At 37.5% G+C, this 25,706-nt stretch overlaps 1 protein-coding gene across 1 annotated transcript; it reads left to right on the top strand.

Moving 5' to 3' along the window:
- The first annotated feature begins 1,526 nt into the window (after positions 1–1,526).
- On the top strand, positions 1,527–22,126 carry LOC105678171 (uncharacterized). The gene is made up of 10 exons (XM_012377273.2): positions 1,527–1,917; positions 2,697–3,144; positions 9,537–9,598; positions 16,219–16,421; positions 17,023–17,294; positions 17,525–17,968; positions 18,290–18,493; positions 18,779–19,017; positions 19,100–19,230; positions 19,684–22,126. Exons 2-10 carry the CDS (start codon positions 3,055–3,057, stop codon positions 20,790–20,792), a joined length of 2,754 nt encoding a protein of 917 aa, XP_012232696.1. The 5' UTR covers positions 1,527–1,917; positions 2,697–3,054; the 3' UTR covers positions 20,793–22,126.
- Positions 22,127–25,706: the final 3,580 nt, after the last annotated feature.

Genomic DNA, 25,706 nt, shown 5'->3' with positions numbered 1-25,706 from the left:
CCCTTCGAGGTTTCGCCTATCTCCAGTTTAATTGGTTTCGTTTAGCCGGACTCGTCCTCGTTAAGTCTCTTCGCACTTCAATGCTCGTATTCATCAGAGGATTTTCTCAGAACGAAATACGAAATAAAACATTCTTCCTGAATATAGAGAAGACCGATTGACGGTATGTAGCGACTTATCTGCGCTTCCTTCTGGAGAGCTCAATTTCCTTTCACAAAGTAACGAGTCAAATCTGCGAATGTATTCTAGGAAAAATTTAGAGTATGTTATCACAATAAACAGCTCTTCACTGTCGACTTCTTGAGATTGTGCGCAGTTGATGAAACACTATAACATTATTTTTTCTAATTTCTCGATCGTGACACGATTTAAAATAAACTGAATCCTCTTAGAATGTGTAGAGATTTTTAGTTTGGAGACCACAGAAAAATAAAATAAATTAAGAAATATAATAGTAGTGTATATTGCTAATGATATGGAAATCCTTGGTAGAAATTGGATCGGATTAAATAACTGCGTTTAGCATGTTCATCGCACTAATCGCTATCGGTTAATGTCGCGTTAGTTATTATAGAGAAATTTTACACGACCTGAGGTCTTTGAACTGTGAATGTATTAAATGATAGATATTTAAAATATTTGAGTTTTTTCGCTGCCACAGTATTCTAAATGAAAGATATGGACATAATATATAGCCTGATCAGCAATGTAAGTAATTATTTTCTAAATATGGAATCTAACATAACGAGTAGATATAATGCACTAAAAGTGCGCGCACTCGTCCTTATTTTACTATAATTTCTATTTCATTAAAATAATACGCAAACAAATGATCAAATAGCATATAATAATACTTTCTACATATCTTTCCATCAATAAATTTGATAAAGTTTAACCATCTTTCACAAATTTTTCTAATTAGATAAATCATCTCGCGCAAAACTCGAATTAACTTTCCTCGCTTTCATGATTTCTACTGATTAAGAGTGTCTGTTGAATAATACGCAATAGATTCTCGTACTCTCATGTAATTTATACCATTGATTAACACACAAATATATAGAATTAAATGCAGTAAAAGTTGATAATCCTGGGTACACCAAGTTAGCGTGTAAAGTTTTCCCGAGAATGCATTCTCAAAAGATGAAAGAGAAACGAACAAGAAGAGAACCAACGTTTCGGAGCGGGACGAAGAATGGGCATATAGGCGGCGGAGAAAGAGACGCCGATTGAGGATATCGCGAAGCGGAGGAAGAAAAGGAGGAAAAGAAAGTCGAGAGGTCTCGTGCACACCTGGAAAAGATCACTCGAGAGAGACAGAGAAAGAGAGAGAGAGAGAGAGAGAGAGAGGGAGTTGAATCGAGAGCCATCAGGCGTAGATGAAGGAGAGACGCACGGACGAGAGCGCGGACCGCGCGTTCTCGCGCGATGCGGAGAACGCGCGAAGAATAAAGAAGAAGGTGTGGAGGTGGAGGAAGAACGCAGCCGATCTGTTCGTGGAGAGATGCCACCGTCGCGAGAGCGGAGGCTGCGGTTAGAAAGCCTTCGAGCCGAGGTCGCGCGCGGTGCCTCGCCTGCATGCCACCGTCCGGGTGTCAGTCCGCCTGCCGAGAGCGCGGTGTTGCTGCACCGCGAGGTCCACGAGTGCGTACGGGCGTCCGAAGCGTGCTGACGGTGCCGCGAGTCTGACCGAGCGGTACCACACGGGCCAGCGGCGGTACCAGTCGCGCGTCCGCCGCCGCGGCTCGTTCAATTCGCCGTGTGTTCGTTTCCGCGAGTGCTTAACGCCTACCGATCGTGCTCGACCGTGCCCGCAGGTGATTCATCATCCGTCATTGACGGTCGAGATTAGTTCCTCGAAGAGGCGTGCGCTTAAATACACCGCGGCGGAAGTTTCTCGCGCCCGAAGGAGAATAGGTATGTTAAGAATGCGCGTAGAAAGCGTGTGTAAGAGTAAGTCACGGCTCGGACGGCGAGCATTTAAAAGAGGCCGTAAAGATATCTGGGAGAGGTAAGACCTTTCTTCGGACCTTTGTTTGCGCGTCTCGGACTTTTATCTCGTTTGAGAAACGATGGGCGTGTAAAACACGAGAGTGTCATTGAAACTGTCAGTGCTCTCGCATTCTTTGCGTCTCGTGATTGTTCGAACAGGTGTTCGAACGCCTCGTGCACTATCGGCTGCAGTTTGGAAAATGCGAGGGATCGTTTTTTCCTTTTTCGCGATTTTCGCTCGATTCTTAACGCGTACACTCGCACGAAACGTCCGAAGACAAACGTAGATCGTACACGCAAGTAAATGACGCATCATAAGAAGGCGGTCCGCGTGACCGTGCGCGGCTTCAATGCCAACACGGTATACCCGACTCGTACGCCCATTCATGGAAGGACTCGCAGGACGATGCGAGTATCCTATTCATCGCAAATGCAGATTATTTATTTCGAAAACCAAAATTCAATGCGATGCAAATTCAACAGCAATTTAACTTGACATATTTTTCTCCATTAAATATTTTAATTGTTGTTTTAAATTTGTTTGCTTTCGAATATTTTGTATTTAACGACGAACAGCTGTCCAAAGCTAAATTCCTGAACAAGAACTGACGAGTTTAAATACCTGTGTAATAAGTATTTAAACAGTCGGCGATTATGTTACGAACGGAAATCAGAACGTCAACGGAATACTTTGTTTTTTTCAGACCAGCGAGTGGAGGTCACGCATTGGGAAGAAACGACGACGTATCACACATCAGCGCGTTCTTTTTGCCTCTCAGTGCCGGACCTTGCGGGGCCGCACCGAACCGAACCGACCGACCGACCGACCGGCCGCGGGGCTCTGTCGACTTCTTTTTCACATTCGAGGATCCAAGCGAGGATGCGATCGGTATAGCCGACCATAGGAGACACGCCGGTTGCGGCAGGTCACGAGGAGAGAACGGGTTCTGAAAATGGCCTACATTATCCGGTCTTATTGGTGAGAGGAACCACTGCCTACCCGTCGTACAAGTGACTTTACTAGAAAAGGATCGAACAAGCTGAAAGCTGAATAAAAAGAAAATGGGACAAGCATGGTGCAAAGAGAGGACCTCCAAGGCCCAGGACTCCAAGTCCCCGTTGGACCGGGTTTTCGTACGATGCGCACATCGGGTATGTACGGCGGAAACATACCGTTTTACTTCTTATCTAAGCACTCGTTAATCATTGATTAACCGTGCCTTTATGCCTAACAGGCTTTATATGTGTTAAAGGCCGACAAGCTTTGTACGTGTAAACGTTATCTATGTTAATGTACGTGATAAAACTTAACGGGTGCATTTCTCCGATTTAAATTACTTGCCTTGTCATTCCATTTTTACAAACTAGACTTTACGATCAAATGCGTTACTTGCATAAAGAAAGTTTATGATATAATGCCTATATACTTTGCGTAACGTGTGATGTTAGATTTTGCGATTTTGGACGTAGTCTGATAACACGTATAACTATACGATGACTGTCGCGTTTGTGGCGTGTCACGAGAAACATTTGTTTGCTATATAATTTTGCACGATCATTACACTGGAGTTGTCTCTATGTGTGAGCGATGAGAGGCGAGTATGAAAATAACAAAAAATCACAGACAGAGGAGTGCCGGTTTCTACTGCACTTGAAACGGACACGGAGATGTGTCCTCGTTATTATATAACGTATACACGTGCTCTCTCGCACACAGATTGCACGAATCCACAAATGCATACTAGCCGTGCATGTCACGCTAATTTGGAATCTCAAATATGCGGATGCAGCTGCAATTAATAATGAATCTCATTCCCCGCTTTTACCTGACAACATAGATTAAATTACATTAAATTACATTAAAGTGACTAATAGATACAAGTATACTAGATAGATACAAGTTTCGATACTATCTCTTTCGCACAACCTCTTAATTCTTTTAACTTTATAATTTTTTTAATAAACACTAAACATTTTGGTAATTAAGATCCAAATTAAAATTCTATTAAAATAGAAATTGTTCGAAGAATTCAACGAAAAATATAGTTCTTTTATCTCTACGTTCAATTTCAACTTGTAAAAGATGTTTTATTTTTGTTTACAACTCAAATGCTTTAAATTATTTTGCTCAAAACTTAATGGTTCGCAGTAAATTGCATTTGATATACCAAATTTTTTTACTTAATTTTTTCTGAACAATAATTTATGTACTTTGTTATCTTATGCTTTCATAAATTTTGCATTTTCCGTTGCGCAATCTTTATTGCTTCTAACATATATTCACTTTAAACTTAACTCTGACCGTATTTTCGTTTCCGTTCAAGGGCAGGCAGCAGTATATTTTAGTGCGTTAAAAACGATTGGTTTAGTACCAGCACAGATGGCGGTCGATAGATCGTATTTGAGAGAGACGCATGCAACTCGCGAGTGAGGCACGATCAATTAGACGCGGTGTGATAAGTTTGGTGTTAAACAAGAAACACTGCGCGCCTCAAGGATTTCTTGTGTAAGAAATGGCACAATAAGAAAAATCGAGTTAATCGTTAGAACAAGGCCATCGTTAGATTACTTCTTACAATTTTTATTTTATTCATATTAGGGAAATGTTCACTAGAAAATTACCCACGACCTTTGCGGTGAAATAAGAGTGGAAAAAAATGCTCGTTATGTGTAAATGCAAATATTATTCTGCTGCTGCGGATGTTCTTATTCTCTGTCCATACAAATATTTTCTAATATTTCTATAATTATAGTAACATAATTGTACTATATACTTTCACTAACATATTCTTCTTCCCATGACGTTATCTTCGCCTACAGTCCGAGCAGTCGATTAACAAACAATCACCTTCCTTGCAGCACCAAAGAATCAAATCATCGCGAATCATCGAAGTATTTTTAGACTCAATTATATTATAGTAACGTGGGTAGAAATGCGTATTATTCATCTCATAGTTCTTGTTGCGTGTTAGCCTCGCGATATTCGCATCATATATGCTGTGTTCACTGCAAAATCCGAATCGATATGATATCTGTATTTGCACAATTGTGTTGTTTCTGCAGTGTACACAGGAATCTTAATCGGGCTCTATAAACTGGAATTGAAACCAATATAGCTTCGCTGAGTTCACTTCTGATGTGTTTTTAGATATGTGAATAAGAATTCTTTGCAAGCAATTTAAACGCAAAGCTTTAATGTAAAGCAGTAATTCATCCAAACAGCACTTGGCGTAATATTGTTTCGGCCGCTTTTAATTCTCTGTTATCTTTATCGAGGGCGAGTTCAGATTGCTGCAGAAATATATGTTGACCGTTCCAGATTGGATAGGTCCAACCCTAGAGTTCCAGTCCTTGCCGTTTTATCGCACTCGACATTCCTTGCGGGTATAACGGTTTAAAAAATATAGTTTGTTGATTGATATGCGCGTACATATGTATGTACGTATACGTAGGAAAATTTTGAAAAAAACCGTCCTATTTTCAAAAAAAGTATTTTTTTATCCCAAAAATTGTTTCGCTATTTTATATTGTCAGACAATCCCAATTTTTCTTCAAATTTTTTGACAATAGAATTATGCTTACAGGTAATAAAAATAATTTAATACCTTTAATTATTCATATCTATTTAATCGATCTGTTTAAAAACTATATTTGCATATTATTTTTGATAAATATTGATCGAGAAAATTTCGACGAGCCGACCTAGTTTGAATTGTTAATGAGACGTTAGTAATATCACTGTTATGCATGAACCCGTCGAAATGGAAAACATAATATCTTTAGCGATGCATGCGCGTATAGAACTATGTATACGTACACCATGTATGCGAGCTCATAGAAACGCAGGAACACAATTACGCTCACGTGATACACTTGTGTGTACTTGTGATTGAAGCACTGGTACCTAGTACCAACCGAGCGGAATAAAGATTACGTAAAGCATAGAACAAAGTACAGCGTGTCTTTATAGCAAGGCCACGAACGGTTCTTTTTACGCTCGAACAATATTTGTGTATTAATAGGTTAATGCCAACTTTTTACATAACTAGCCAATTAGAAAAAAAGGATTATGAATAAGATTGTACTTCTAAAATTCTATTTTATATAAAAAGCAATCGATAATCCAGCCGAGTAAACTCGTTGATCTTTTATTAACATCTTTTTGTTGAATTGACATAATTTGATTTAGAAAATTTCATAGTTGCTGCGCTTTTATTTCATAATTTCAGCTTGCGACTGGAAAAGACAATCATATTTCAGTGATGCAGTCGCAGCTTTACGAAGGTAGACGTTGGCCGATCGACCTACGCTACTGTATTATTAATAGATAGTGAAAGTTACATTAGATATTTGTGCAGAAGCCTAGAAAATTGCCTACTGTCACGGAGGTATATAAAACTTTGGTAATAACAGGTGTCGCAACATGCGCAAATTTCACGCTACGTTTCAACTCCTTGCCGCGTTAACATTTGCCGAAATAGCTGCCGCGCAAAATGCTTTTGCAAACAGTAAATCTTATCTCTGGCATACCAAATTTAATTTACTAAAAATTTGTACTTTTTCACATACGTACGTTTTTTTACGTACGTTTCACATACGTACGTACGTAATTTAGCTCTTGTCAGAAGAATTTTCATCAAATTTTGTGAAAAATTTCGAATATTAATCCAGAACTTAGTATGTGAAAGAGAGAATTTTTACTTCTCAATAAAAATATAGAAATAACTTTTGAATCGTCCTCTTAGAAGTAACGAATATTTACAATTTATCATTAGTATTATCGATACATACTTTTGCAAGCAGTTAGACGGTCGTCCCGAGGGACTCGCCGAATGTGTTTCGGTAACAACATCGCTAAAACAATGCTACCGCGGACAGTAGCAACCGGGTTCGGGTCGTAATTTAATCGGTAAAATAACTTTTGCACACGGACTCGCCGGGAACGTGTCGCGCGCGAGAAGTTTCTCGACGAATTTGCAATGTAAACCGCACTCGGAGGAACGTCCGCGCGACACGTGTATTTCCAAAGGGTTGTTCATACGTACACAGCATAGCACACGAATATACATATATACGGCGAAAAGTAACATCGTCGTCTCACCGTGCGCATGAAATCGATGCGAGGACGTTCTTCTCATCCCGCTAATCTCGTTAACGCGCTACTATTTGCCGCGGTAGCCACGAATCATATATTTTATGCTCCAGTTATTATAATATATCGCGCATAGGCCACGAGCTGGTTTACTTGCGATTAATCTATTATAGACCGCGTTTTAATTTGTTGTTCACATATATGTCGTAGCTGCATCGCAGAGTTTCGAGAGCATCTTCCATGCTGATAACTCATAGCGCAAAATTCGTGTTTTATTATTCTATTAAAAAATATAAATTCAAATAAAAGATTTTTCCATGAACTTTTTAACTCGGCGTTCTTGACATAATTAATAAATTTGTAAGAATTAATTTTCCGGGAAATGTACGATAATTATAAATAAAAAGAATATTAAGTGTCTATCGAGTCTCTATTTCCGAATGCGAACAGAATTGCCGAAAAATAGCGTTTGGTCGAAATTCGTCCGGTGCGTTCGAATTGCCAAAGTCATTGTGGCGTGAAGCGAATGACCTTTCTCGCTGTGCACCGATTCCGATCAATGCTTTGTACGTCTTTTTTTCCTGATGTAGCGAAATCGAACAAATTGGCCCAACGTCCAAAAATATCATCATTCTATCTACGCATTTCGATGGATCTATTTTATCTTTTTAGGTCCAATGATTGCATTAGAAAAAATATATATCACAGATTATATTGTGAATATTTGTTTAAGAAGATATTATATTTCCATACAGTGTTTCATATATCAAGCACAGTGTATCATTAATGCGAATAGAAATAATTGTTCAACGTGCTTAGAACGTCCGACACGTCAGAGGCCAGTCAGCTGAGATATTTCGTAGTCGAAGACCGATCGTAAAGCGATATTGAGTCCGTTGGCGCTTACTCGCACCTTTTGCACGCCATCGTGTTTTCGCGTCTCGTGAGGATACAAACGGAATTATGCAACGCGACTCGCACAGGATGACTACCGATTGCACAATCCTTCGACAAGAGTGTCAGGGACCAAGTGTTTCCGTTAAGTTTATTGCTTGTATCGTCTTCCCGTTTCAATGAGTTGGAAAATAAATATGGATCTTTAGATTTTTTATACCTGCGAATTAAGTGGAGTTTATAAACGTAAATCTGAAAATTATCTCACTTCGTATACAAATATGTTCTAATTTCATTAACAACTTTTAATTATATCGAGAGATAAGTAAGAGTAGTTCTATAATTCTATAGTAGTTTTAGCACTAATTAGATACTGAGAACGCTAATTGGATACTAATTGCGCTCAATTTGGATTGTAATTTTCAAGTTATAATGCGTACATCGTTGAATTATATTATCTAAAATTCTTTGAAGAGGCAGGATTTTTTCATCCTGAGTAATTTTTTCGTAACAAAAACACCGTTTTTCTATATTAAACTCTTGAGAAAATTTGGAAAAATTAACAAAAAATTCTCAGTGTATACTTTTTTAAAAGTAATAATCTATTGTAAGTTTTTTAAAAAATTGTGATTATTTAATTTCTGACATTTTGGAGATAAAGAATTATAACAATTTGTAAAAGAAAAGAGTTAATGTAATTGGTGTAAACGTAATTTATGAAAACTTATAAATTTTTAATCTGCAATGAATGCTTTTTATGCAGTCACAAAGTTGTTAGAAAGGATCACAATTCGGGACACAAATGGTTGCGTCTACGGTTTTCGGTCGAGTAAACGAGCCGATGAGCCAAGTAATGCGAATTACCTTAATCGGCTCTCCATGCGATCGATTCGACGATCCTTCATCCACCTCGCGTTTCAACGCCTATCTAGAGAATTGCCCTCGCATTCACCCGATCTAAGGGTGCGTCGAAGTAATTATGTTGTTAATGACTTATTGATCCTGAAGAGTATAATATCTTGAAGCCATCGACAAAATAGAATCTTCTTACTTAATTTTATGTAACTACTTTATGTTGCTGTGTTGTTATGAAATCATTTTTGCTTCAATACAGTTTTTCACACACATATATATATAATCTCTTTCTCATTTAAAAAACTTTTATTTCTTTGGATCCATGTTTGTCCCTTTCTATTTCTTTTTACTGTATTTTAAATAAAATGCTCATCATCATTATTATTTACCCAGCGATTGAGGCAATGGAAAAAGATAATGAAAGCGGTAATGAAAATTTAAAAAAATATAAAACCTGATTTTATTCTTTTTCAGATTTATTCAGGCTTTACAATTTCTTAAGCCATTTTACTTTCTTTTTTTTTATGTAACAATTTTTCTCATTAAAGTATATTCCTACCTACTTTATTTGGTGATATTTTATGCATGCTTATAACGAAACTGCCAATTTCATTACCGATAAAAACAGCGTGCTTTTTTTTCATCTAAACTTTCATAAAGATGTGGGATAACGAGTATAACATTAACGCTTGTTTCTTTGCAGATTTATCCAGGTTTAAAGGAGGAAGGCTCGGTCTTGGGAGGCGCCACACAGAGAGTTACGAGGTATGTTTTTCTTTTTTTTTTCTTCCTCACAAACTTTACACTCGCGCATTTTTCGAGGACGATTGCAAGTCGCGAACAGCCGTATACAAGTTTTATCGGCCGTATATAACAGGATTTCAGTGTCGCTTTTAAGAGTCACGTCGCTGTAATTTTGCTCACGGTTATTGCCAAGAGCGCACATCATCGTTGCTGTTAATTGCGCGAGAACGTGGGTCGTAGATAATCACTTAGAGGCGACTGGGGAATATAATCCATGCGACTATACTAATACTAGAGAGATACCCGAATTGATAGAAGGCGATGGTAGTCGCTCTTTCGTCGATCTACAAAAAAATTGTGTTATACCATTAATGTGATTAATGTCGTCACACGTGTCGTCATAAGTATATTTACACAGGAAGTATAAAAGACTTTATGAAAGAAGGTCTACTAATTTGAATTGGACAATGAACTTTAATGGCTTATTGGCTTAATGGAGAAATAATCGCGTTACGTGTCCACTTTGTGCTATTCTTAAAACGCTCAGTATGAAAGCTGTGTTATTGATACAATTGGACATCATCGTGCATTCTATGAAATGCAGCGGACAATTACTTCTTCGGCGATAAAAGGTGGAACGTTAAAGACTGTCAAATAGATAGTAAATTATATCCGCCAATTAAAATAAATAGCGCTACCTTTACTTATGTATTAAAAGTACACAGTATCGCTATTATAATCTTTTGTCGATCGTACAATAAATTGTGATAGCGCACATAAAGAGGAAAGAACGCAATTTCCTGCTGTGACAACAGCAACAAACTGCTTCGAAGTGAAATCTGAACGAGCGAGCGTGTAAGCGTCATCGTCGAAGCTGAACTTAACTTGACAATGAATCGAGAGGTGGCAAAGTGCGAGCTCGACCTTAAATGGTTACGTTCTCGTGTCAGCGAATGCCGAACGCGTCGCACCCGATAACGCAATTTTATTTGTTTCGCAACTTTTCGAAATAAAATTACCGATACGGTACTTGTTACGGCACTCAAGGAGTTACGGTATTCAAGAGAGCGTTTCGTCAATCAATTCATTAATCCAAAAAGAAAATGAAATAATTAATATTTACTAACAGTTTTTTTTGTTAAGATTGATTAAATCATTTTTTTATTTCTTTGATCTGCATTAAAAAAAAAAAATAATTTTATATAGATTTAATATAAATTGAATTTATTTCTTTCTATTAAATATCAAAGAAAAAATTTATTTTTTAATAAGAAATAAGAATTGAATTATTATATTTTTATTCATTTTTTAATTGTGCAAAATGTTTCAAATTTTGGCTAATAAAATAAAAAATACTGAAAAAAATTGCATAATTTATTATTTGATATAACTTATTTTATAATTATTTAATATCTTATCAAAAGTGTAATTAATATTGAGAAATTGATAACATGCACCAGTGATATTCGATTCGGTAAAATTCGAGGTTATTGTATCGATTGCGAGAAGAGAAATATTAAATTTTAACAGAGAATATTTTTGGAATTTGGACATCACACATGCGAAGTTATATGTTATATGTAAAACGCGCGCGACACGTTGCGGGCAAGACAGTGGTCTCCTGGTTCTCTCGTTATCGTGGAAAAGGATCTACGTTGCGTGACAGGTTTATCCCATATTCAGACAGCTTTTAGACCACGTGACAGTGAATCCACACTACGATGATCGAGCGTGGGTCGACGGCTTTAGGTTCCTCTCATCCTACGCCTCATTCTATAGCGATTCCTTTTTAAGGTCAGTAAAACGTTTCAAGTTACTCGCAGGTGCAAAAGTCTCAAACCTTGAAATACGTTTCGGAACGATTAAGTTTGAAATGATCGATTTTCGTGTATTTATATCATTATTTTGAATTTGCATTTTTCTACTTCTCAGATGTATAATACGATCTTCATGCGCACAGTGCCCGATGATAAATACGACATATTAATTTCAATAATCTTTCTAGGAATCTAAATGAAAATGTGCGGCAAATGACTTCTAACATGTTATGCATATTTTACGAGAACTATAATATATGACTAGCTCACTTATACCTGTTCGAAGGAATCCACTTTCCCTCTTCGATTTGCCTTTTTCTTTACGAACTGGTGTGCGTGGCCACTTTAATTAAATTTTTTGTTTTGTTGGGAATAGTTAAATTGATAACATCACCGCAGTAGTAACGATCAGATGATTGGCTCGCTACTTCGCATACGGCGAGTTAATATCTCTAATTTATTGTCATCAAACATATCGTGTAGTTACACAAGCATTCCTCTTGTATCATATTACGAGAATCATCTACGCGAGTGTACTTGTACAGGTGTATCCAGTGAAGACAAATTTACTGTTATCAAAGATTGTTTTTTACAGATTGTGTCACAGCACTCTTCAAAGTAATACACATTTTTTCAATATTAATCTGTTATTATTATTAAGTTAGATTAATATTTATTCCATTTGTAATTTTGATAATTAAAAAGTCATTTCTACTAATGTCAATAAAATTGTTTATCTAAATTAATAAATTATATCATTTTGAAGATTTCACTATTTATTTTTGTTGAAATAAATATCTTTTTTATGATAACCTAAAAATTGATCCTTAATTAGCCCAAAAAATCAAAAGTAATGAAATAAAAAAACTTAAATTTTCTATTTATAAGTTATCGATGGCGGAGGTTCTTTATTTTGCCAATAAAATTTATTAGTTACGCTTCGTGTAATAGACGTGTTGTAAAATTACGGTGTGATAATTTTATAACAGTTTCGTAACTCTGGCTAGATATTCTTTATAGCGTACCGTTAGACTGGCTGTTACTGAATTAGTGTTTATCGTCAGACTGTAATTAACGACGCAGATAGTACTGTTTATTTTAACATTAGAGTCGACGAAAGTAAATTAAGGGACGAAAAGCTGCGTGTTTATCGTAATAACATTTTATCAGCGCTCGGAATTAGTTGCACATTTCGGGCCGATTCCCGAGACGACACCTCCTGTTCCCCCACTACCGCTCGACCGCTAGCGGTCGAGCCGCCGATAGCTCTGGCGCAGGAGCGTTTTATATAAGAAATAGGCTGGGTTGTTGAGGCACCTCTCAAAAAATAGTAATATTTTCTTTGCTACATAAATAATGTTTATTTTCATTAATAATTAAATATATATATATTATGTATTAATAAAAATAAACATTATTTATGTAGTGAAGAAAATGTTACAATTTCCCGAAAGATGCCTAAACAATCCAGCCTATTTCTAATATAAAACGCTCCTGAGCCAGAGCTATCGGCGGCTTGGCCGCCAGCGGCCGAGCGGTAGTGGGGAAACAGGAGGCTTGTCTCGGAAATCGGCCCGAAATGTGCAACTAATTCCGAGCGCTGATTTTATCGTTGAACACTCCGGTAATAATCAGCAAGATATTGCAGACCGTTGTGTACATTGTTAGATGAATAAATTTCTTTATGTCATGTAAACATTAAATACTTATCTTCTCTTATATAACTCTTTGCTACACTTATTAGAACATGTGTATAAATTGTCGAAAAAAAAACATGCTTTATTATATTTATTTTATGAAGTCAATACAATTTAAAATAGGGATTCAAATATTATTAATCAATAATTTTTTTTATTCTTTGAAGGAATTTTATAGTCTCAAGAAAAGAATATAATAAATGAATAAATTAATTTAGAAAAAAAAACACAAAATATGTTACAAATGATTAAAAAATATAATAGAAATCACGTTCGTAACATAAAAAATATGTAGATTTTGTAAGCTTGTTTTGATAAAATTCGTATATAACAAAAATATGTGTATAATAATTTTCTCGTGACACGAATTGTTTTAATAATGTGAATTTTAATCTACTTGGAGCTCGCAAGAACAACGAGGACGAGGATTTCACGTAAATTATTCGCGCACGCTTTGAAGCATAAATTACAATTTATCGGCTCATATGTATGTGCACAGGTTAACATAGTAAAGAAACTGCACGTGTCATACGCTGTTATGGCGCATTGTTGGTGCAGGTCAAGCAATCATGCCGAAATAATATCGATTAAGGACAGGATAAAACATTGATGGATCAGTAATTTGTAGCATTTTGTTAATGTTAAAATAGAAATAAAATCTGATTTTATACTTTCCATCAGTTTTCATCAAATTCTCGTTAATTTATATTTTTCTGCGCTTATAGTGGATAATATTGTGATAGATGATACGATTAAACATTCTGTCATGTCAGTTTACGTTGATGCCAGTTCAATGTAAATAAATCACTGATAAAAAACACTCTAGTGAGAGACCAATGGAATTCTTCCATCTTTGTGGATATTTTGCAGTCGTTCGCGTGCACCGGAGGCATTCTGTACGAAGTTGAAAGGCACTCTCGTGCGCAAGAAGGAGACTGTATGAGAGAAATTCCAGTAATGTCTCGCGCCCCGAAAGAGTTATAGCTCGGGGGATGCGAAGAAACACGGAATGCATTTGCGATAAATCGTATAAGCTACATTGCATCGTAACGATTCTGGATTATTTCGATGCATCCAGCTGAAAGTTTTGATGGACACAAATCGTTTCAGAAACTGGCGCAGAATTAACTTGCTCAGATACCTTGCAATTTGCGCATCCATAATATCGACGAAAGAATGCAGATTCCAAATCTTCTTTTACGCCTCCCTAATTATTCGTATTTATACACTCACCCGAAAAAAAAGCGGTACACTGAAAATGTGGGAAAAATTCATCAAATTTCAACTGACGATAACTTCGTAAATAATAAAGATAGAAAGTTCTATAAAATATGGAAATGAAGCTAAAAATCTCTACTTTAAGAATCAATTTATTTCAATGTTGCAAAATAAATTTATTGAAAATGGCGGATGACAAAGCGCGAGCATGCAAAATTGAAAAATAATGGTTCGAGTTTGCGACGGTGCACGGTATAAACAAAAAATTGTAGCTTATTGGGATCAAAAGCGTACGAAAGTACAGAGTCTCCTCTTTAAAATGCTTTTTTATGCATCTCGATACGATGATTTTTCGCCGAGAGATTCGCATTTGAAGAAAAAGGCAGATTCTTACTTCAAATGCGAATCTCTCAGCGAAAAATCATCGTATCGAGATGCATAAAAAAGCATTTTAAAGAGGAGACTCTGTACTTTCGTACGCTTTTGATCCCAATAAGCTACAATTTTTTGTTTATACCGTGCACCGTCGCAAACTCGAACCATTATTTTTCAATCAATTGTTTTGCATCCGAAGGAGATGTCTGCAGATCTTTTGTGATTTCTTCGCCCTGACTTTTTGTTTATGCTCGACCGCACATTGCGAGAAGAGTGCTTGATTTCTCTTGATCTTTTTTTTTCGAGACGCGTTACTTATTCGTACGACTTCGTCAAAGTAAACAATAATTAATCTTTTCGCATTGAAATTATTGGTCAATTATGGCGACGATAAGTCCTGAAAAAGCTGCTCAAGTTGTAGCGTTAATTGAAGATGGGAGAAGTCGAAGGTACGTTGCTGAGGCACTTGATTTATCAGTGTCAATCGTGCAACGTGCTTATGCTAGGTACTTGGAGACTAATTCTGTCCAAAGAAGACCTGGTTCGGGACGTCCTCGTTGTACGAATGAAAACGATGACCGATTTATTGTTTTAAATTCATTAAGAGACAGACATCGAACGGCTGTTCAAATTCGAAACAATTTAAGAGATGTCCGCGAATGTAATGTATCCGTTGACACTATTCGAAACAGATTAGCGGAACACGGTCTTTTTCCGCGCAGGCCAGCAAATGTACCTTCGCTTATGCGTCGCCATCGCGTAACTCGACTCAATTTTGCTGTCGAGCATGCAGGCTGGACATATGCAGAATGGAGTACCGTTCTTTTTAGCGACGAATCTCGTTTTTGTCTGTATTCTTCAGACGGACGAGAACGAGTATACCGTCGCGTTGGAGAACGATTTGCAGACTGTACTGTAAGTGAGAGGCCTAGAAGTAAGAATCTGCCTTTTTCTTCAAATGCGAATCTCTCGGCGAAAAATCATCGTATCGAGATGCATAAAAAAGCATTTTAAAGAGGAGACTCTGTACTTTCGTACGCTTTTGATCCCAATAAGCTACAATTTTTTGTTTATACCGTGCACCGTCGCAAACTCGAACCATTATTTTTCAATTTTGCATGCTCGCGCTTTGTCATCCGCCATTTTCAATAAATTTATTTTGCAACATTGAAATAAATTGATTCTTAAAGTAGAGATTTTTAGCTTCATTTCCATATTTTATAGAACTTTCTATCTTTATTATTTACGAAGTTATCGTCAGTTGAAATTTGATGAATTTTTCCCACATTTTCAGTGTACCGCTTTTTTTTCGGGTGAGTGTATATCACTAAGAAGCGCAATTTGCCAGCGATACCCACATGCGTATCGTGATGGATTTCCACGAACCTAATGGCACAGTCGCACGGTGATCGATTACACGTATTAAGTTCGACATCGTTCGCGCTGTTACATATTTACATTCGTGCCCGACGATAACGCATCACCGATAGCACATCACGAGCGGCAGCCAGTTCACTTAATCTTTTCTGCGTAGCTCCGAAATAGGATACGCCGGCTCACCGCCGAGAGAGCTGCTCACAAGGGGACGGAGCATAGACTCCGTGGACAGGCCTTTTCATCCCAGCGACTGGGTGGACGTTAATCTAGAAGTGCCCAGCCCGCCGAGAGCAAGCTCGGTTCTCACGAATTCAACCGTCAACACTAGTCTGCACCCGGCTACTACACCTACGTCCAGCTGTAAGCTCATAATTTATCGTCAAATCGTACAACAGTGGATCGTTAAAGTACAAACCAAAAGTGCACGATGCGCAACAAAAGGAAATTATGATGTAAAATGCAGAGTGTATTAAGAAAAGATGAAAAATATTTAATTCCTTGATGAATAATTTATAAAAAATAGTATGTTTTACAAAGCAAAGGTACGCGATAAAATTTAATATTGAAATTGCTCGATAATTTCGCACAAATTTGCTGGTCGCTTATGGCAGTTGAGTCGTGGATTTTCTATCACCTCGTATAGAATCATATTTCAAGTACCCGGTTATGAAGTCATAATAGGAGCACGAGCGAAGCTGCAAATTCAACCGTCAGCACGTGGGGACTTCTTTTCGCTCTATTTCTTGTTCAAGCATAAGCCCATATAATTTATCGCTATACTATATAAATGTTTGACAAACCGCGATAATAGCGATTTTCGCTAAATTATTTAAAGTCGTTAAAGTCAATAAAATGTGCATGTTTTGCGAGCGTTATTGCAACGGTGGCATGTAGAGATATTGAAGATAATTAAATACATACGAACCATTTGTCCGGACAAATGTGTTTACCATCGTTACAGGTTCCAATCCAAAGGGCGTCACTCCCGTGCCACCTCCGAGACGAAGAAAAAGAAACAGGGGCAGACCATTGCCACCGAAACCGGATGAGATTCCTGAGAGCGCAACCAACAATTTAAGACACGGCGATACGAGCGAGGAACCGTTATATTTGTCGGTCAAGTCATTAAAAACGAGTCGTGATGATCAGGACGGTAACGTCGAGATGCGGGGAACGGAGAGGGAAGATCCGAAGCCCGAAGGGCGGAGAACGAAGGAGATTTTCGAGCACAAGGTGAATCAGCATATTGCAATTAATGTTATTCGTTTTTTTTTTCATCTTGTTAGCCAATCTAAGCATTTCAACCGTACAATCTTAATAAACAAAATCATTAATAAATTGATTTAGTTTTGCACTATCCAACTTATATATAATATATAACCTGCTCGCTAGGAATTATGTTAATTCTCCAATTCTCCGTTCTATTCAAGTTGAATGACAAAAGTAATGATTTCCTCCGGCAGGTTAACGGCACTGGAAGGATAATATCCAGCGACGTGGTTTCCGGTAAGAGAACATTCGTCGACAAGAAAACTTCGAGGACTTCGGAATCGAGCCATCATCACAGGAAAGTTCTCGAGAACGAGGAATACGAGAGGTTCACCCAGAGTCAGTCGATCAAGGACTCTTCGACTCCTAATCGCCAGGACAGACGGAAGTCGAAGGAGCTCGAGAAGCGGATCAGGGATTCCTCGAGGGACGACGATAGACCGGAAGTAAATACAAGGACGAAGAACTACAGCACGGTTAGCTTGCCGAATTACGATGAGTTGGACGTGGCTAGGCATTCTGCAAAAGGCACGGCGAAGAACGAGAGAGGCGCAGGGGAGAAAATGAAGCCGAAGAGACCCGTCAGAAGCAGCACCGGTTCGCTTCCGGTCGAATCTTTCCTGTCGCCCTTCTCCGAGGTTCAGTATAATAATTCCCCGTCATTTCATTTCACTGATCAGACGCGAAATTTCTGAAATTCTCTCACAAATTGCGACTTGATAAAATTATTCCTTTATAATAATAAAATTTTTATCTCTTAAAATATTATATTACGCGCTTCAAGAATTATTAAGAAGAATTTTGTTGACATTACGCTGCTACATGGCATCGAAATCTAAAAACACGAAGGACCAGAGTTAAATTCTTTTCCCGAAGCTTTTATCACGTATACAAATCTGCATCAGCGCGGAGAGTTAGAACTGTAGTAACGATTGCACTCGTATTATTCTTGATTGCAGAAAACTAGCGTACGTCTCGAGGACTACATCCCGCGACGCGGTAGCATCGAGCACCTGTCGCCGTATCAGGTATTGGGGAAGCTGGGCTCCAGCGAGAACGAGGTCACTGGCGGCGGATTCATGAAGTACGATCCGAGTAAATTGGAGGATTGGGACCTCAGCGACATCAGTAATTGCAACTCGAATCGGCGTCTCTCCGCCGAGGTACGTTTACAATGCGACTCGCGTTGAAATCGATATTAAGCTGACGCCGTGATACTGTTTTTCCAATGAAGAAACTGAAACGTACAAGAAACGTCAAATTTTCACTCTTCGAAGCAGAGTGGATTTTAAATAATTGTAAAATTATTTTATTTTCGTAAAATCGTTGCGATTAAAAAAAGTAATAAAATTTCCTAATGCACAAAAGTTAATTCACATATGCTTTCTGTAACGAATTTAAAAATATTTTATTTGCATTAATTCATATATTTCAAATCTAAACTCTAGAATTTGTCGCGAAATGGAACTCATAACGCGGAAAGAGAACTTTCTAAGGGTTTAGATGTTGTCGACTACTCGCAAAACGCCGAGACCGGAGAAGCTGAGACGACTGAAGTTGAAATCTCATGCGTCCGTCGAGACATAAGTTCATCGTTGGAAAAACCTGAATTTTTCGGCAAGGCAGCATCGCCGATGCTTGATTTCGATAAAGAATCGAAGTATTCTGACCTTGCAGATCAAAACAGGTATAGAAGTGAACATATTTCCTTTGAAAAATTATTTTAGAAAATTGGTACATAATACAATAAATAATATTGTTCATTTCAGATCACTAAGATATTTTGATCCTCCTAAAATGTCGGAGATCTGTCAAGTATCGCCGACTTGTGAATTAGCGACGTCGCCAGTGCGTAGAGAGCCATTCTTTTTGAACGAAGAACTTCAACGCTCGGCTTTGGGTAAATATCATAAACTATAGTAACTGAAAAATCGGGTGCATGCATGTAAAAATATTATCTATGATACGTACATTAATATTATCTATAAATCTTCAAATTTATTTGATCGATACTGCAAAAAATTTGTCTATAATTTTTTTCAAAATCTTTGCTATAAAAAATGAAATCGTTATGGAATTCTATTGTAATCCGTCCTAAAGTTGTATAAAATGTCAATGGATCGCGGAAGAAGTGACGATGAGTGAAATTCCTCTCGCTATTTACAAGAAATTGTCGACTATGTAAACCGAATATACGTCCGCAACCGCAACCGCGCGCGCGCACCTTCCACTCCCCACGTACTTATCCGCTCTTGGATTCTATCCTGGTCGGTTGGGTAATCGTCTGGAGTGTAGAAGGTACCCAACTATTCGCGTACGTGACTAGTTAAACCGCGGACGTTCCATTTGGTAGATACGATCGGAGGGTCCTGCAGGAACGGCGCCGTCGTCCGGGAATCCGATCGATCCGACCAATCGAGGCTGATCTTCGGTCGTAGTTTATCGAACGAGAGCGAACCCTATGACGATCCGTACGAGTCGAAAGACTTGCATGCACATTTGGACGTAACGAACAAGTTAATTAGAACGATATCAGAGGAGTCGCTGCCGCGGGAGATGTTGGAGGGAGCGGATGAGGAGATCGACTTCTTCGACGAGAAGCTGGCTAAAGATACGACGAATAAATTGAAAAAGAATTGCCAGGATCAGCAGGTAAGAACGCCGCCGCCGAGCCCGGAGCCGAAGATCAAAGCTCAGATCGTGGACAACGATCATTCGACCTTGCTGAAGGTTCTGAATGACGAAGCGGCCGACGAAAGCAATCTCAGCTCGATGACGCCGAGTCTCACCGAGCTGGAGGTAGCGCTTTCGGATATGTTGGAGAAGGAGGATCAGCCCGAAGAAACTACGAAACAAGAGAAATCAGATGGAGACTGCAAACAGAATCCTAGCGAAAAGCTTCTCGAACCGAATATCGTACCCGTTGAAAAGCACAGCGCGATCGACAGAAGCGCGACAGATCGACATCGCTCAGCGAACGATGACATTCTAGTCGATAGAGCGCCTGAACACAAGACACATCAGTTGTCCGTATCTTTGGAGCAGATTCTGAGCAACTCGGAGCCGATACCGAAGCAAAGAAAAGTGTCCTTTTGCGCTTGGGAAGAAAAGGTCATGACGGATGTCGATTTGAAAAACGAAGAATCCGAAGCGCCTGAAAGTACAAGCAAGCTGACAAGTCCTGATTCCAAAGATTCCATCATCAAGTCAGAATTAGAATCAAGCTCTGACTTTCTTGAGAACATTATAACTAGTATAAAAGATACAAAGCTCATCGAAGAAGCGACCGAGGAAGCTAGCAAGCTGTTTCAAAATTTAGAAGACATAGCGGTGGATTTGGGACAAATTCCAACGCCCCCGCGAAGAAAGAATAAGAGTTTAGGTGCTACAAAGGAGTCAGTCAGAACTATAGAGAATTATCCCGAAGATCCCGATCCTCGTCCCAACGACAGACTCATTTAATAATTTTAGTTTGCGCGATCTCGTAATTATTCTGCTATTATGTGATCATATAGCGATATAACGTAATCTTCAAAATGTTTTGTGCCACACAAATCGTTTAATATGTTTAATCCATTAATTCGTAATCATGTATTTTATAGATTTATAATTATCGGCATGTAATTAATAAAAAATAATAAAGAAAATAAATATATTTTTTAATATATCAAATGTAATGTTAGAAAATTATGGATGTAACTTTTTAATTGTGTTGAAAATAGATTGAAAAATTGACTTTATCAAAAAGTGACGACAGAATCGATGAATGACTTTATTTTTAAAGTGGATAAAAATTGTATACATAATATAACAAAGGTAAATCAAGTTCTAAAAACAAGTAGCGCACTTTATCCGATAGGTAAAACGTTAAAAAAAAAATGCGAAGTTTTTCTGATCGATGATAAACAATACCGGTTGCTTTATAAAAAAAGACTGGGGTTTGTGAAAAATATTTTCGATGTAGCGCAAAAGAAATCAAGTTGTTCCGTAGATCATGGAGAGGCAAATGTTTTCCTATGTAAACGTAACAGAAAGAACAAATAACCAGATCTCTGCAAATTCTTGGCAAATGTACACGCGTTATATTGATGTTGAATATTTTCCTTCGCCATTTCCCTACGTATGGTTGTTAAGCATGTTTATATAATCTTGAAAAAGTCACGAAAAAATGCCCTCTTTTCTTAAATAAACCTGCCTTTCTCTAATTTAGTATGTTGAAAATTACAAAATTTTATTAATTATTAACATTCCTCCACAGCTCTATTTAGAGCATTACTTATTGACGTTTATTATTTTATTATATAAATTATGTTATAATTTTTGTTTTGTAGATGTTATTTGAATTTTTCATTGTTTTCTCATTCATCATAAATTTTATGATACTTAATCGCTTCTTATTGTTAAGTAAATAAGCAAATATTTTATTAACAAAGTTGTTATAAATTCTAGAGAAACGTTCATCAAGATACCATTACATTGACATATTTGATATAAGTTGTCCGCCAGTTTTTAATCTTCGCCGTCGGCATGCAGGACATGATCTGCAAGAAAAAGTTGCTAAAGAAGAAATAAGAAAATGCGGATCGCGAAAGAAGAGAACGAAGTTTCTCATTATAAGAAAGCTTTGTGCGAAGACTCCAGTCACACCTTAATCTCGTTCACGTTTTGAGGAACTTCTTGTAACATACTGTACATATAGCAAGCATCAACTTCGTAAAAAGTTACCTAACAATTATTGTTGTATAGTCGACACACTGTGCAAGCTTAAACTTTAGAGTAAACAAAATAAAAAATGATGCAATGGCTTTCATTATTTCCCTTTATCATTGTATTCCAAAGATCCAATTATTTATTTTACAAAAATATATATTTCCTTCAATATATATATTCGTAAAAATATCTGAAACACTTGTTTTAAATGATGTACTTAGTATCATGTTTTTCTATTAATTTCACCAAAATTTTAATGACAAAATAATTATATATCTGCAATAAACACAGTTTGTATTAATTACTAAATATTGTTTGTAGAAAACTTCGAAACTTTACACTTGTATTAGTTATGCTTCTGTTATTATTAGCGTTATTATTAGTTCTAATACGATAGTTAGCGTCGATGGTTCGAGCTTCCCCCAATATCGAGAAGAAACTCTATGCGGAGAAGATTGATTTTTCTTCTGCGTCATTATTTCATTGGTTGGCTGTCGAACCATGTTTAAGGTGTATCGTTTTCCCTTTCGCTACAAACAGGTATCCGCTTACTCATTACCTTTTTAATTATCTTTGGCTGGCGGAACCTTTCTATCGTAGTGTGTTTAACGGGCTGTTTTAATTATTTTAAGAGCTCCCCTAATATTACCGTGGAGAAACTTTCAAAATATAGACGTGTGTATGTGCACAATATATGTAATTATTAAAAACGCGTTTCATATCACAATAAAGAATAAGAAGATAAGTTTTAAAAAATACAAGACATTTGTGATTTCGGATTGTTGATTGCGACAAGCTAAAAGTCGAGATGTGCAATGTCGTGATCTATACTTTTAGGAATTCCATGTCACGAGTTCCACGAGTGGTTTGAAAAGTTTAAAGCTTTCGAGAGACGACAAATCTGGGAAAACTGTGGTCTGATCGCTCTTCGTGTTTCAGGGCGATTCCGATGTGGTTTGAAATTAGCACGAATGGATTATAAGATCTGGCTGTTCGTGACACTTCTATTAGTGGCGTAGAAAGAAGATGAAGGAAAATTTGCCTCTCCTTCTCTTGCTCTCTCTATCTCTCCTTCACTTTTCTCCTTCTTTCATCATAAAGTCAGTGCGCGTGCAGCCTGCTTCCTCCTAACGTGATGCATCTTGCAAGAACTCATTTTCATTGCGCTTCTCTCGGTTTGCATTCTCCGGGATAATGCTACAAGCTATTAACCCAATTTTTTGTATATTTTTGCATTAGGGACATTTTTACATGAGTGACATAATAAGAGAGATATGAGAGTGAGAAATGTAAAAAAAAAAATGGAAAATTGCGATGAGAAAAAAATTCGTTATAACGAAAGACTCTATATGTCAACAAATATTGATAAAAATAAATCGAAGCTTTATTCTTTCTTCGAGATCAATGATAACTCATGGCAAAAGTAACAATCTGACCATCCATTCAGAGTTTATACAAACGGCTAGCGTTGCTCCGAGAAGATGCAATTTAAAAGCCATCGTAAAATATTTTTTTACGATTTACGGCGGATACACAACCAACACGATACGCGCCAAAGTCAATTGCCACGATAAGGACGAGACAATGTGACACTTTGTCGAGGGGACTTAAGCTTAATCTCCAACGAGGTAAGTCCGTCTTAGAATGTACTTAGAGTAAGGTGCAGTCCAAGTGGAGACTCTCCGAGTAAGTATCTTACGGAATATTTGGTATCGCGTTGCTTCCTAACGGATAACCCATGTTTCTAAATATGCAAAAACTGTGGCAGTCAGCCGGAAAAATTTGCATGACAATGCGGTAAAATCATTCTCTCCAAATTTGCATTGGATTTGAAAATAATTGCAAGAGTTCGAAAAGGAAAGAAACTTCGGAAACATAAATCGGTCGATGTACGGAAAGAGCACGTCTGATAAAATTGGACCCTGTCCAATATAAAATTGTATTTTAAAATTTAAGCACCACCAAAATATCTAAGAGAATATTATTGAACCGGAAGCGTCTAACAAAATTCAATGTTATGGTCATATGATCATGTCATCAAAGCATCGTAATATCGAAAATCACTTATCAGAATCGATATCGCCCTCCGACCGGAGATACAATTTCTGTATAATCAAATGTGCGTCTAAGACAGTAAAAGAACACGTCGATTTGCATCCTTTAGAATTAAGATTTCGCTGTATAGAGATTTTTGTTCCCTTCAGATTATCGCAAATTGCTCGATAGAACTTTGAATCTCCGGCGGCGCCACCGAGGTGTATCTCGCGCATAAAAGGAGTTAAGCAAGCAGCACGAGTCAGCTTTAAGCGGTTGGATTTATGGACTCTAACAACTATTTAGATAGGCGGGAATAGAGAGCCCCGGCAATCTCGGTTTTTGTTCCGGCAATAGGCATCGGTGACTTCTATTTGGCTTACTATATTTGGTACACGAAGCGTGGTAGATAAACGGGAATATCCGACCTCGGAAAATATTCGGCGCAGCGAAACGATGGAATCCGCTCAATCCGAGCGTTTCGGTCGGCGCGACGCAGTATTTTGGCTTAATTAGTTTTTCGTCCGCGGATAATCCGTGGCTGCGGCTATTTGTCACCGAAGCCCCGAAGTTTACGCTCTCGGAGAATTAAGGCACCCCGGGAAGAGGGGAGAGCGAGCGTGGTTCGGGCCAACGAGATTAGGGCGATATTTAAACGAGGAGGAGCATTTCCGACGCCCCCCTCGAGGCTTCTGTCGTAAGTCCCGACTCAAGGGAAGTTCACGGAGGATTCGTTTTATCGTTCGCCGTATAATTTGAGGATGTCGCCGGCCAAGAAACTACCGAAGTGGCTTAAATCTCTCGGCCGGGCGCTGGATTTCCGATAAGACAACTTTCGAATTCTTGTTTACCGGTCACTCAAATAGAATGTCACGTATTTCACTTATCGTGTCCTCTAATATAGTCTCGTATAAATGCAGTTTAGAAATAACACAGTTATTCAACTAATCTTCAATCAAATGACAATTACGTTGTAGTTTAGTGAATAACCTCAATCATATGTAATTATCAGGATTCTCGTAAATGTATGTATAGCTACTATAATTTCTTGGTCATTGAAATTACAATAAATTAAAGACGTTAAATCATGACAGTCTATCATATATGTATATTGTATATATTCGATCAATTTATTGGGCAAATAACTGAGATTTTAGGGGAACCAAACTATTTCAATAAGCATTTGATGATATAGTACACATCGTCTTATATAAACCATAAAGATTTGATATAAGTTTGCAGTAGTCTACATGCCGATGGTAAAGAAAAGGAAAACACAAATGCGCCTTTAGCAGCTTCCAAGTATTAAACTGCTCGTAAAAGAGCTTTTACGCGATCAGACTTTCGCAATGAAACTTTGAGTCTCAGAATCGATCCATGTCACTGGAAAAAGTCCTCGTAAAGTTCTGCCCAAATAATTTCAAAAAAGTGCTCTTTTTTTTCCTAGAAGAGAATCTCATTTACGAGATTGCGAGAAGCTTGATAAAAAATAAAGTTTAATTTGAAAAATTTTATTCAAAGTCTTATAAATGAATTTTCTACAGATTCTCAAATAATTAATAATGATTATATTACCATTCTGATTTTGTTTTGTGATATCTGATATTACTTATTCCATAAATAAAAAATATG

This window comes from Linepithema humile, chromosome 1 (genome assembly GCF_040581485.1).
Source record: "Linepithema humile isolate Giens D197 chromosome 1, Lhum_UNIL_v1.0, whole genome shotgun sequence".
Classification (NCBI taxonomy): Eukaryota; Metazoa; Arthropoda; class Insecta; order Hymenoptera; family Formicidae; genus Linepithema; species Linepithema humile.
The sequence above is the reverse complement of the archived record's forward strand: the minus strand, read 5'-3'. Positions and strand labels throughout refer to the sequence as shown.

Bases quoted from the DNA above. Each gene is read 5' to 3' on its own strand.
- LOC105678171 (XM_012377273.2), top strand. From the start codon at position 3,055: ATGGGACAAGCATGGTGCAAAGAGAGGACCTCCAAGGCCCAGGACTCC. The intron at 9,599-16,218 runs GTATGTTTTTCT...TTTTCTGCGTAG, and splicing joins GCCACACAGAGAGTTACGAG to CTCCGAAATAGGATACGCCG. The intron at 19,231-19,683 runs GTAAATATCATA...TCCATTTGGTAG, and splicing joins ACTTCAACGCTCGGCTTTGG to ATACGATCGGAGGGTCCTGC.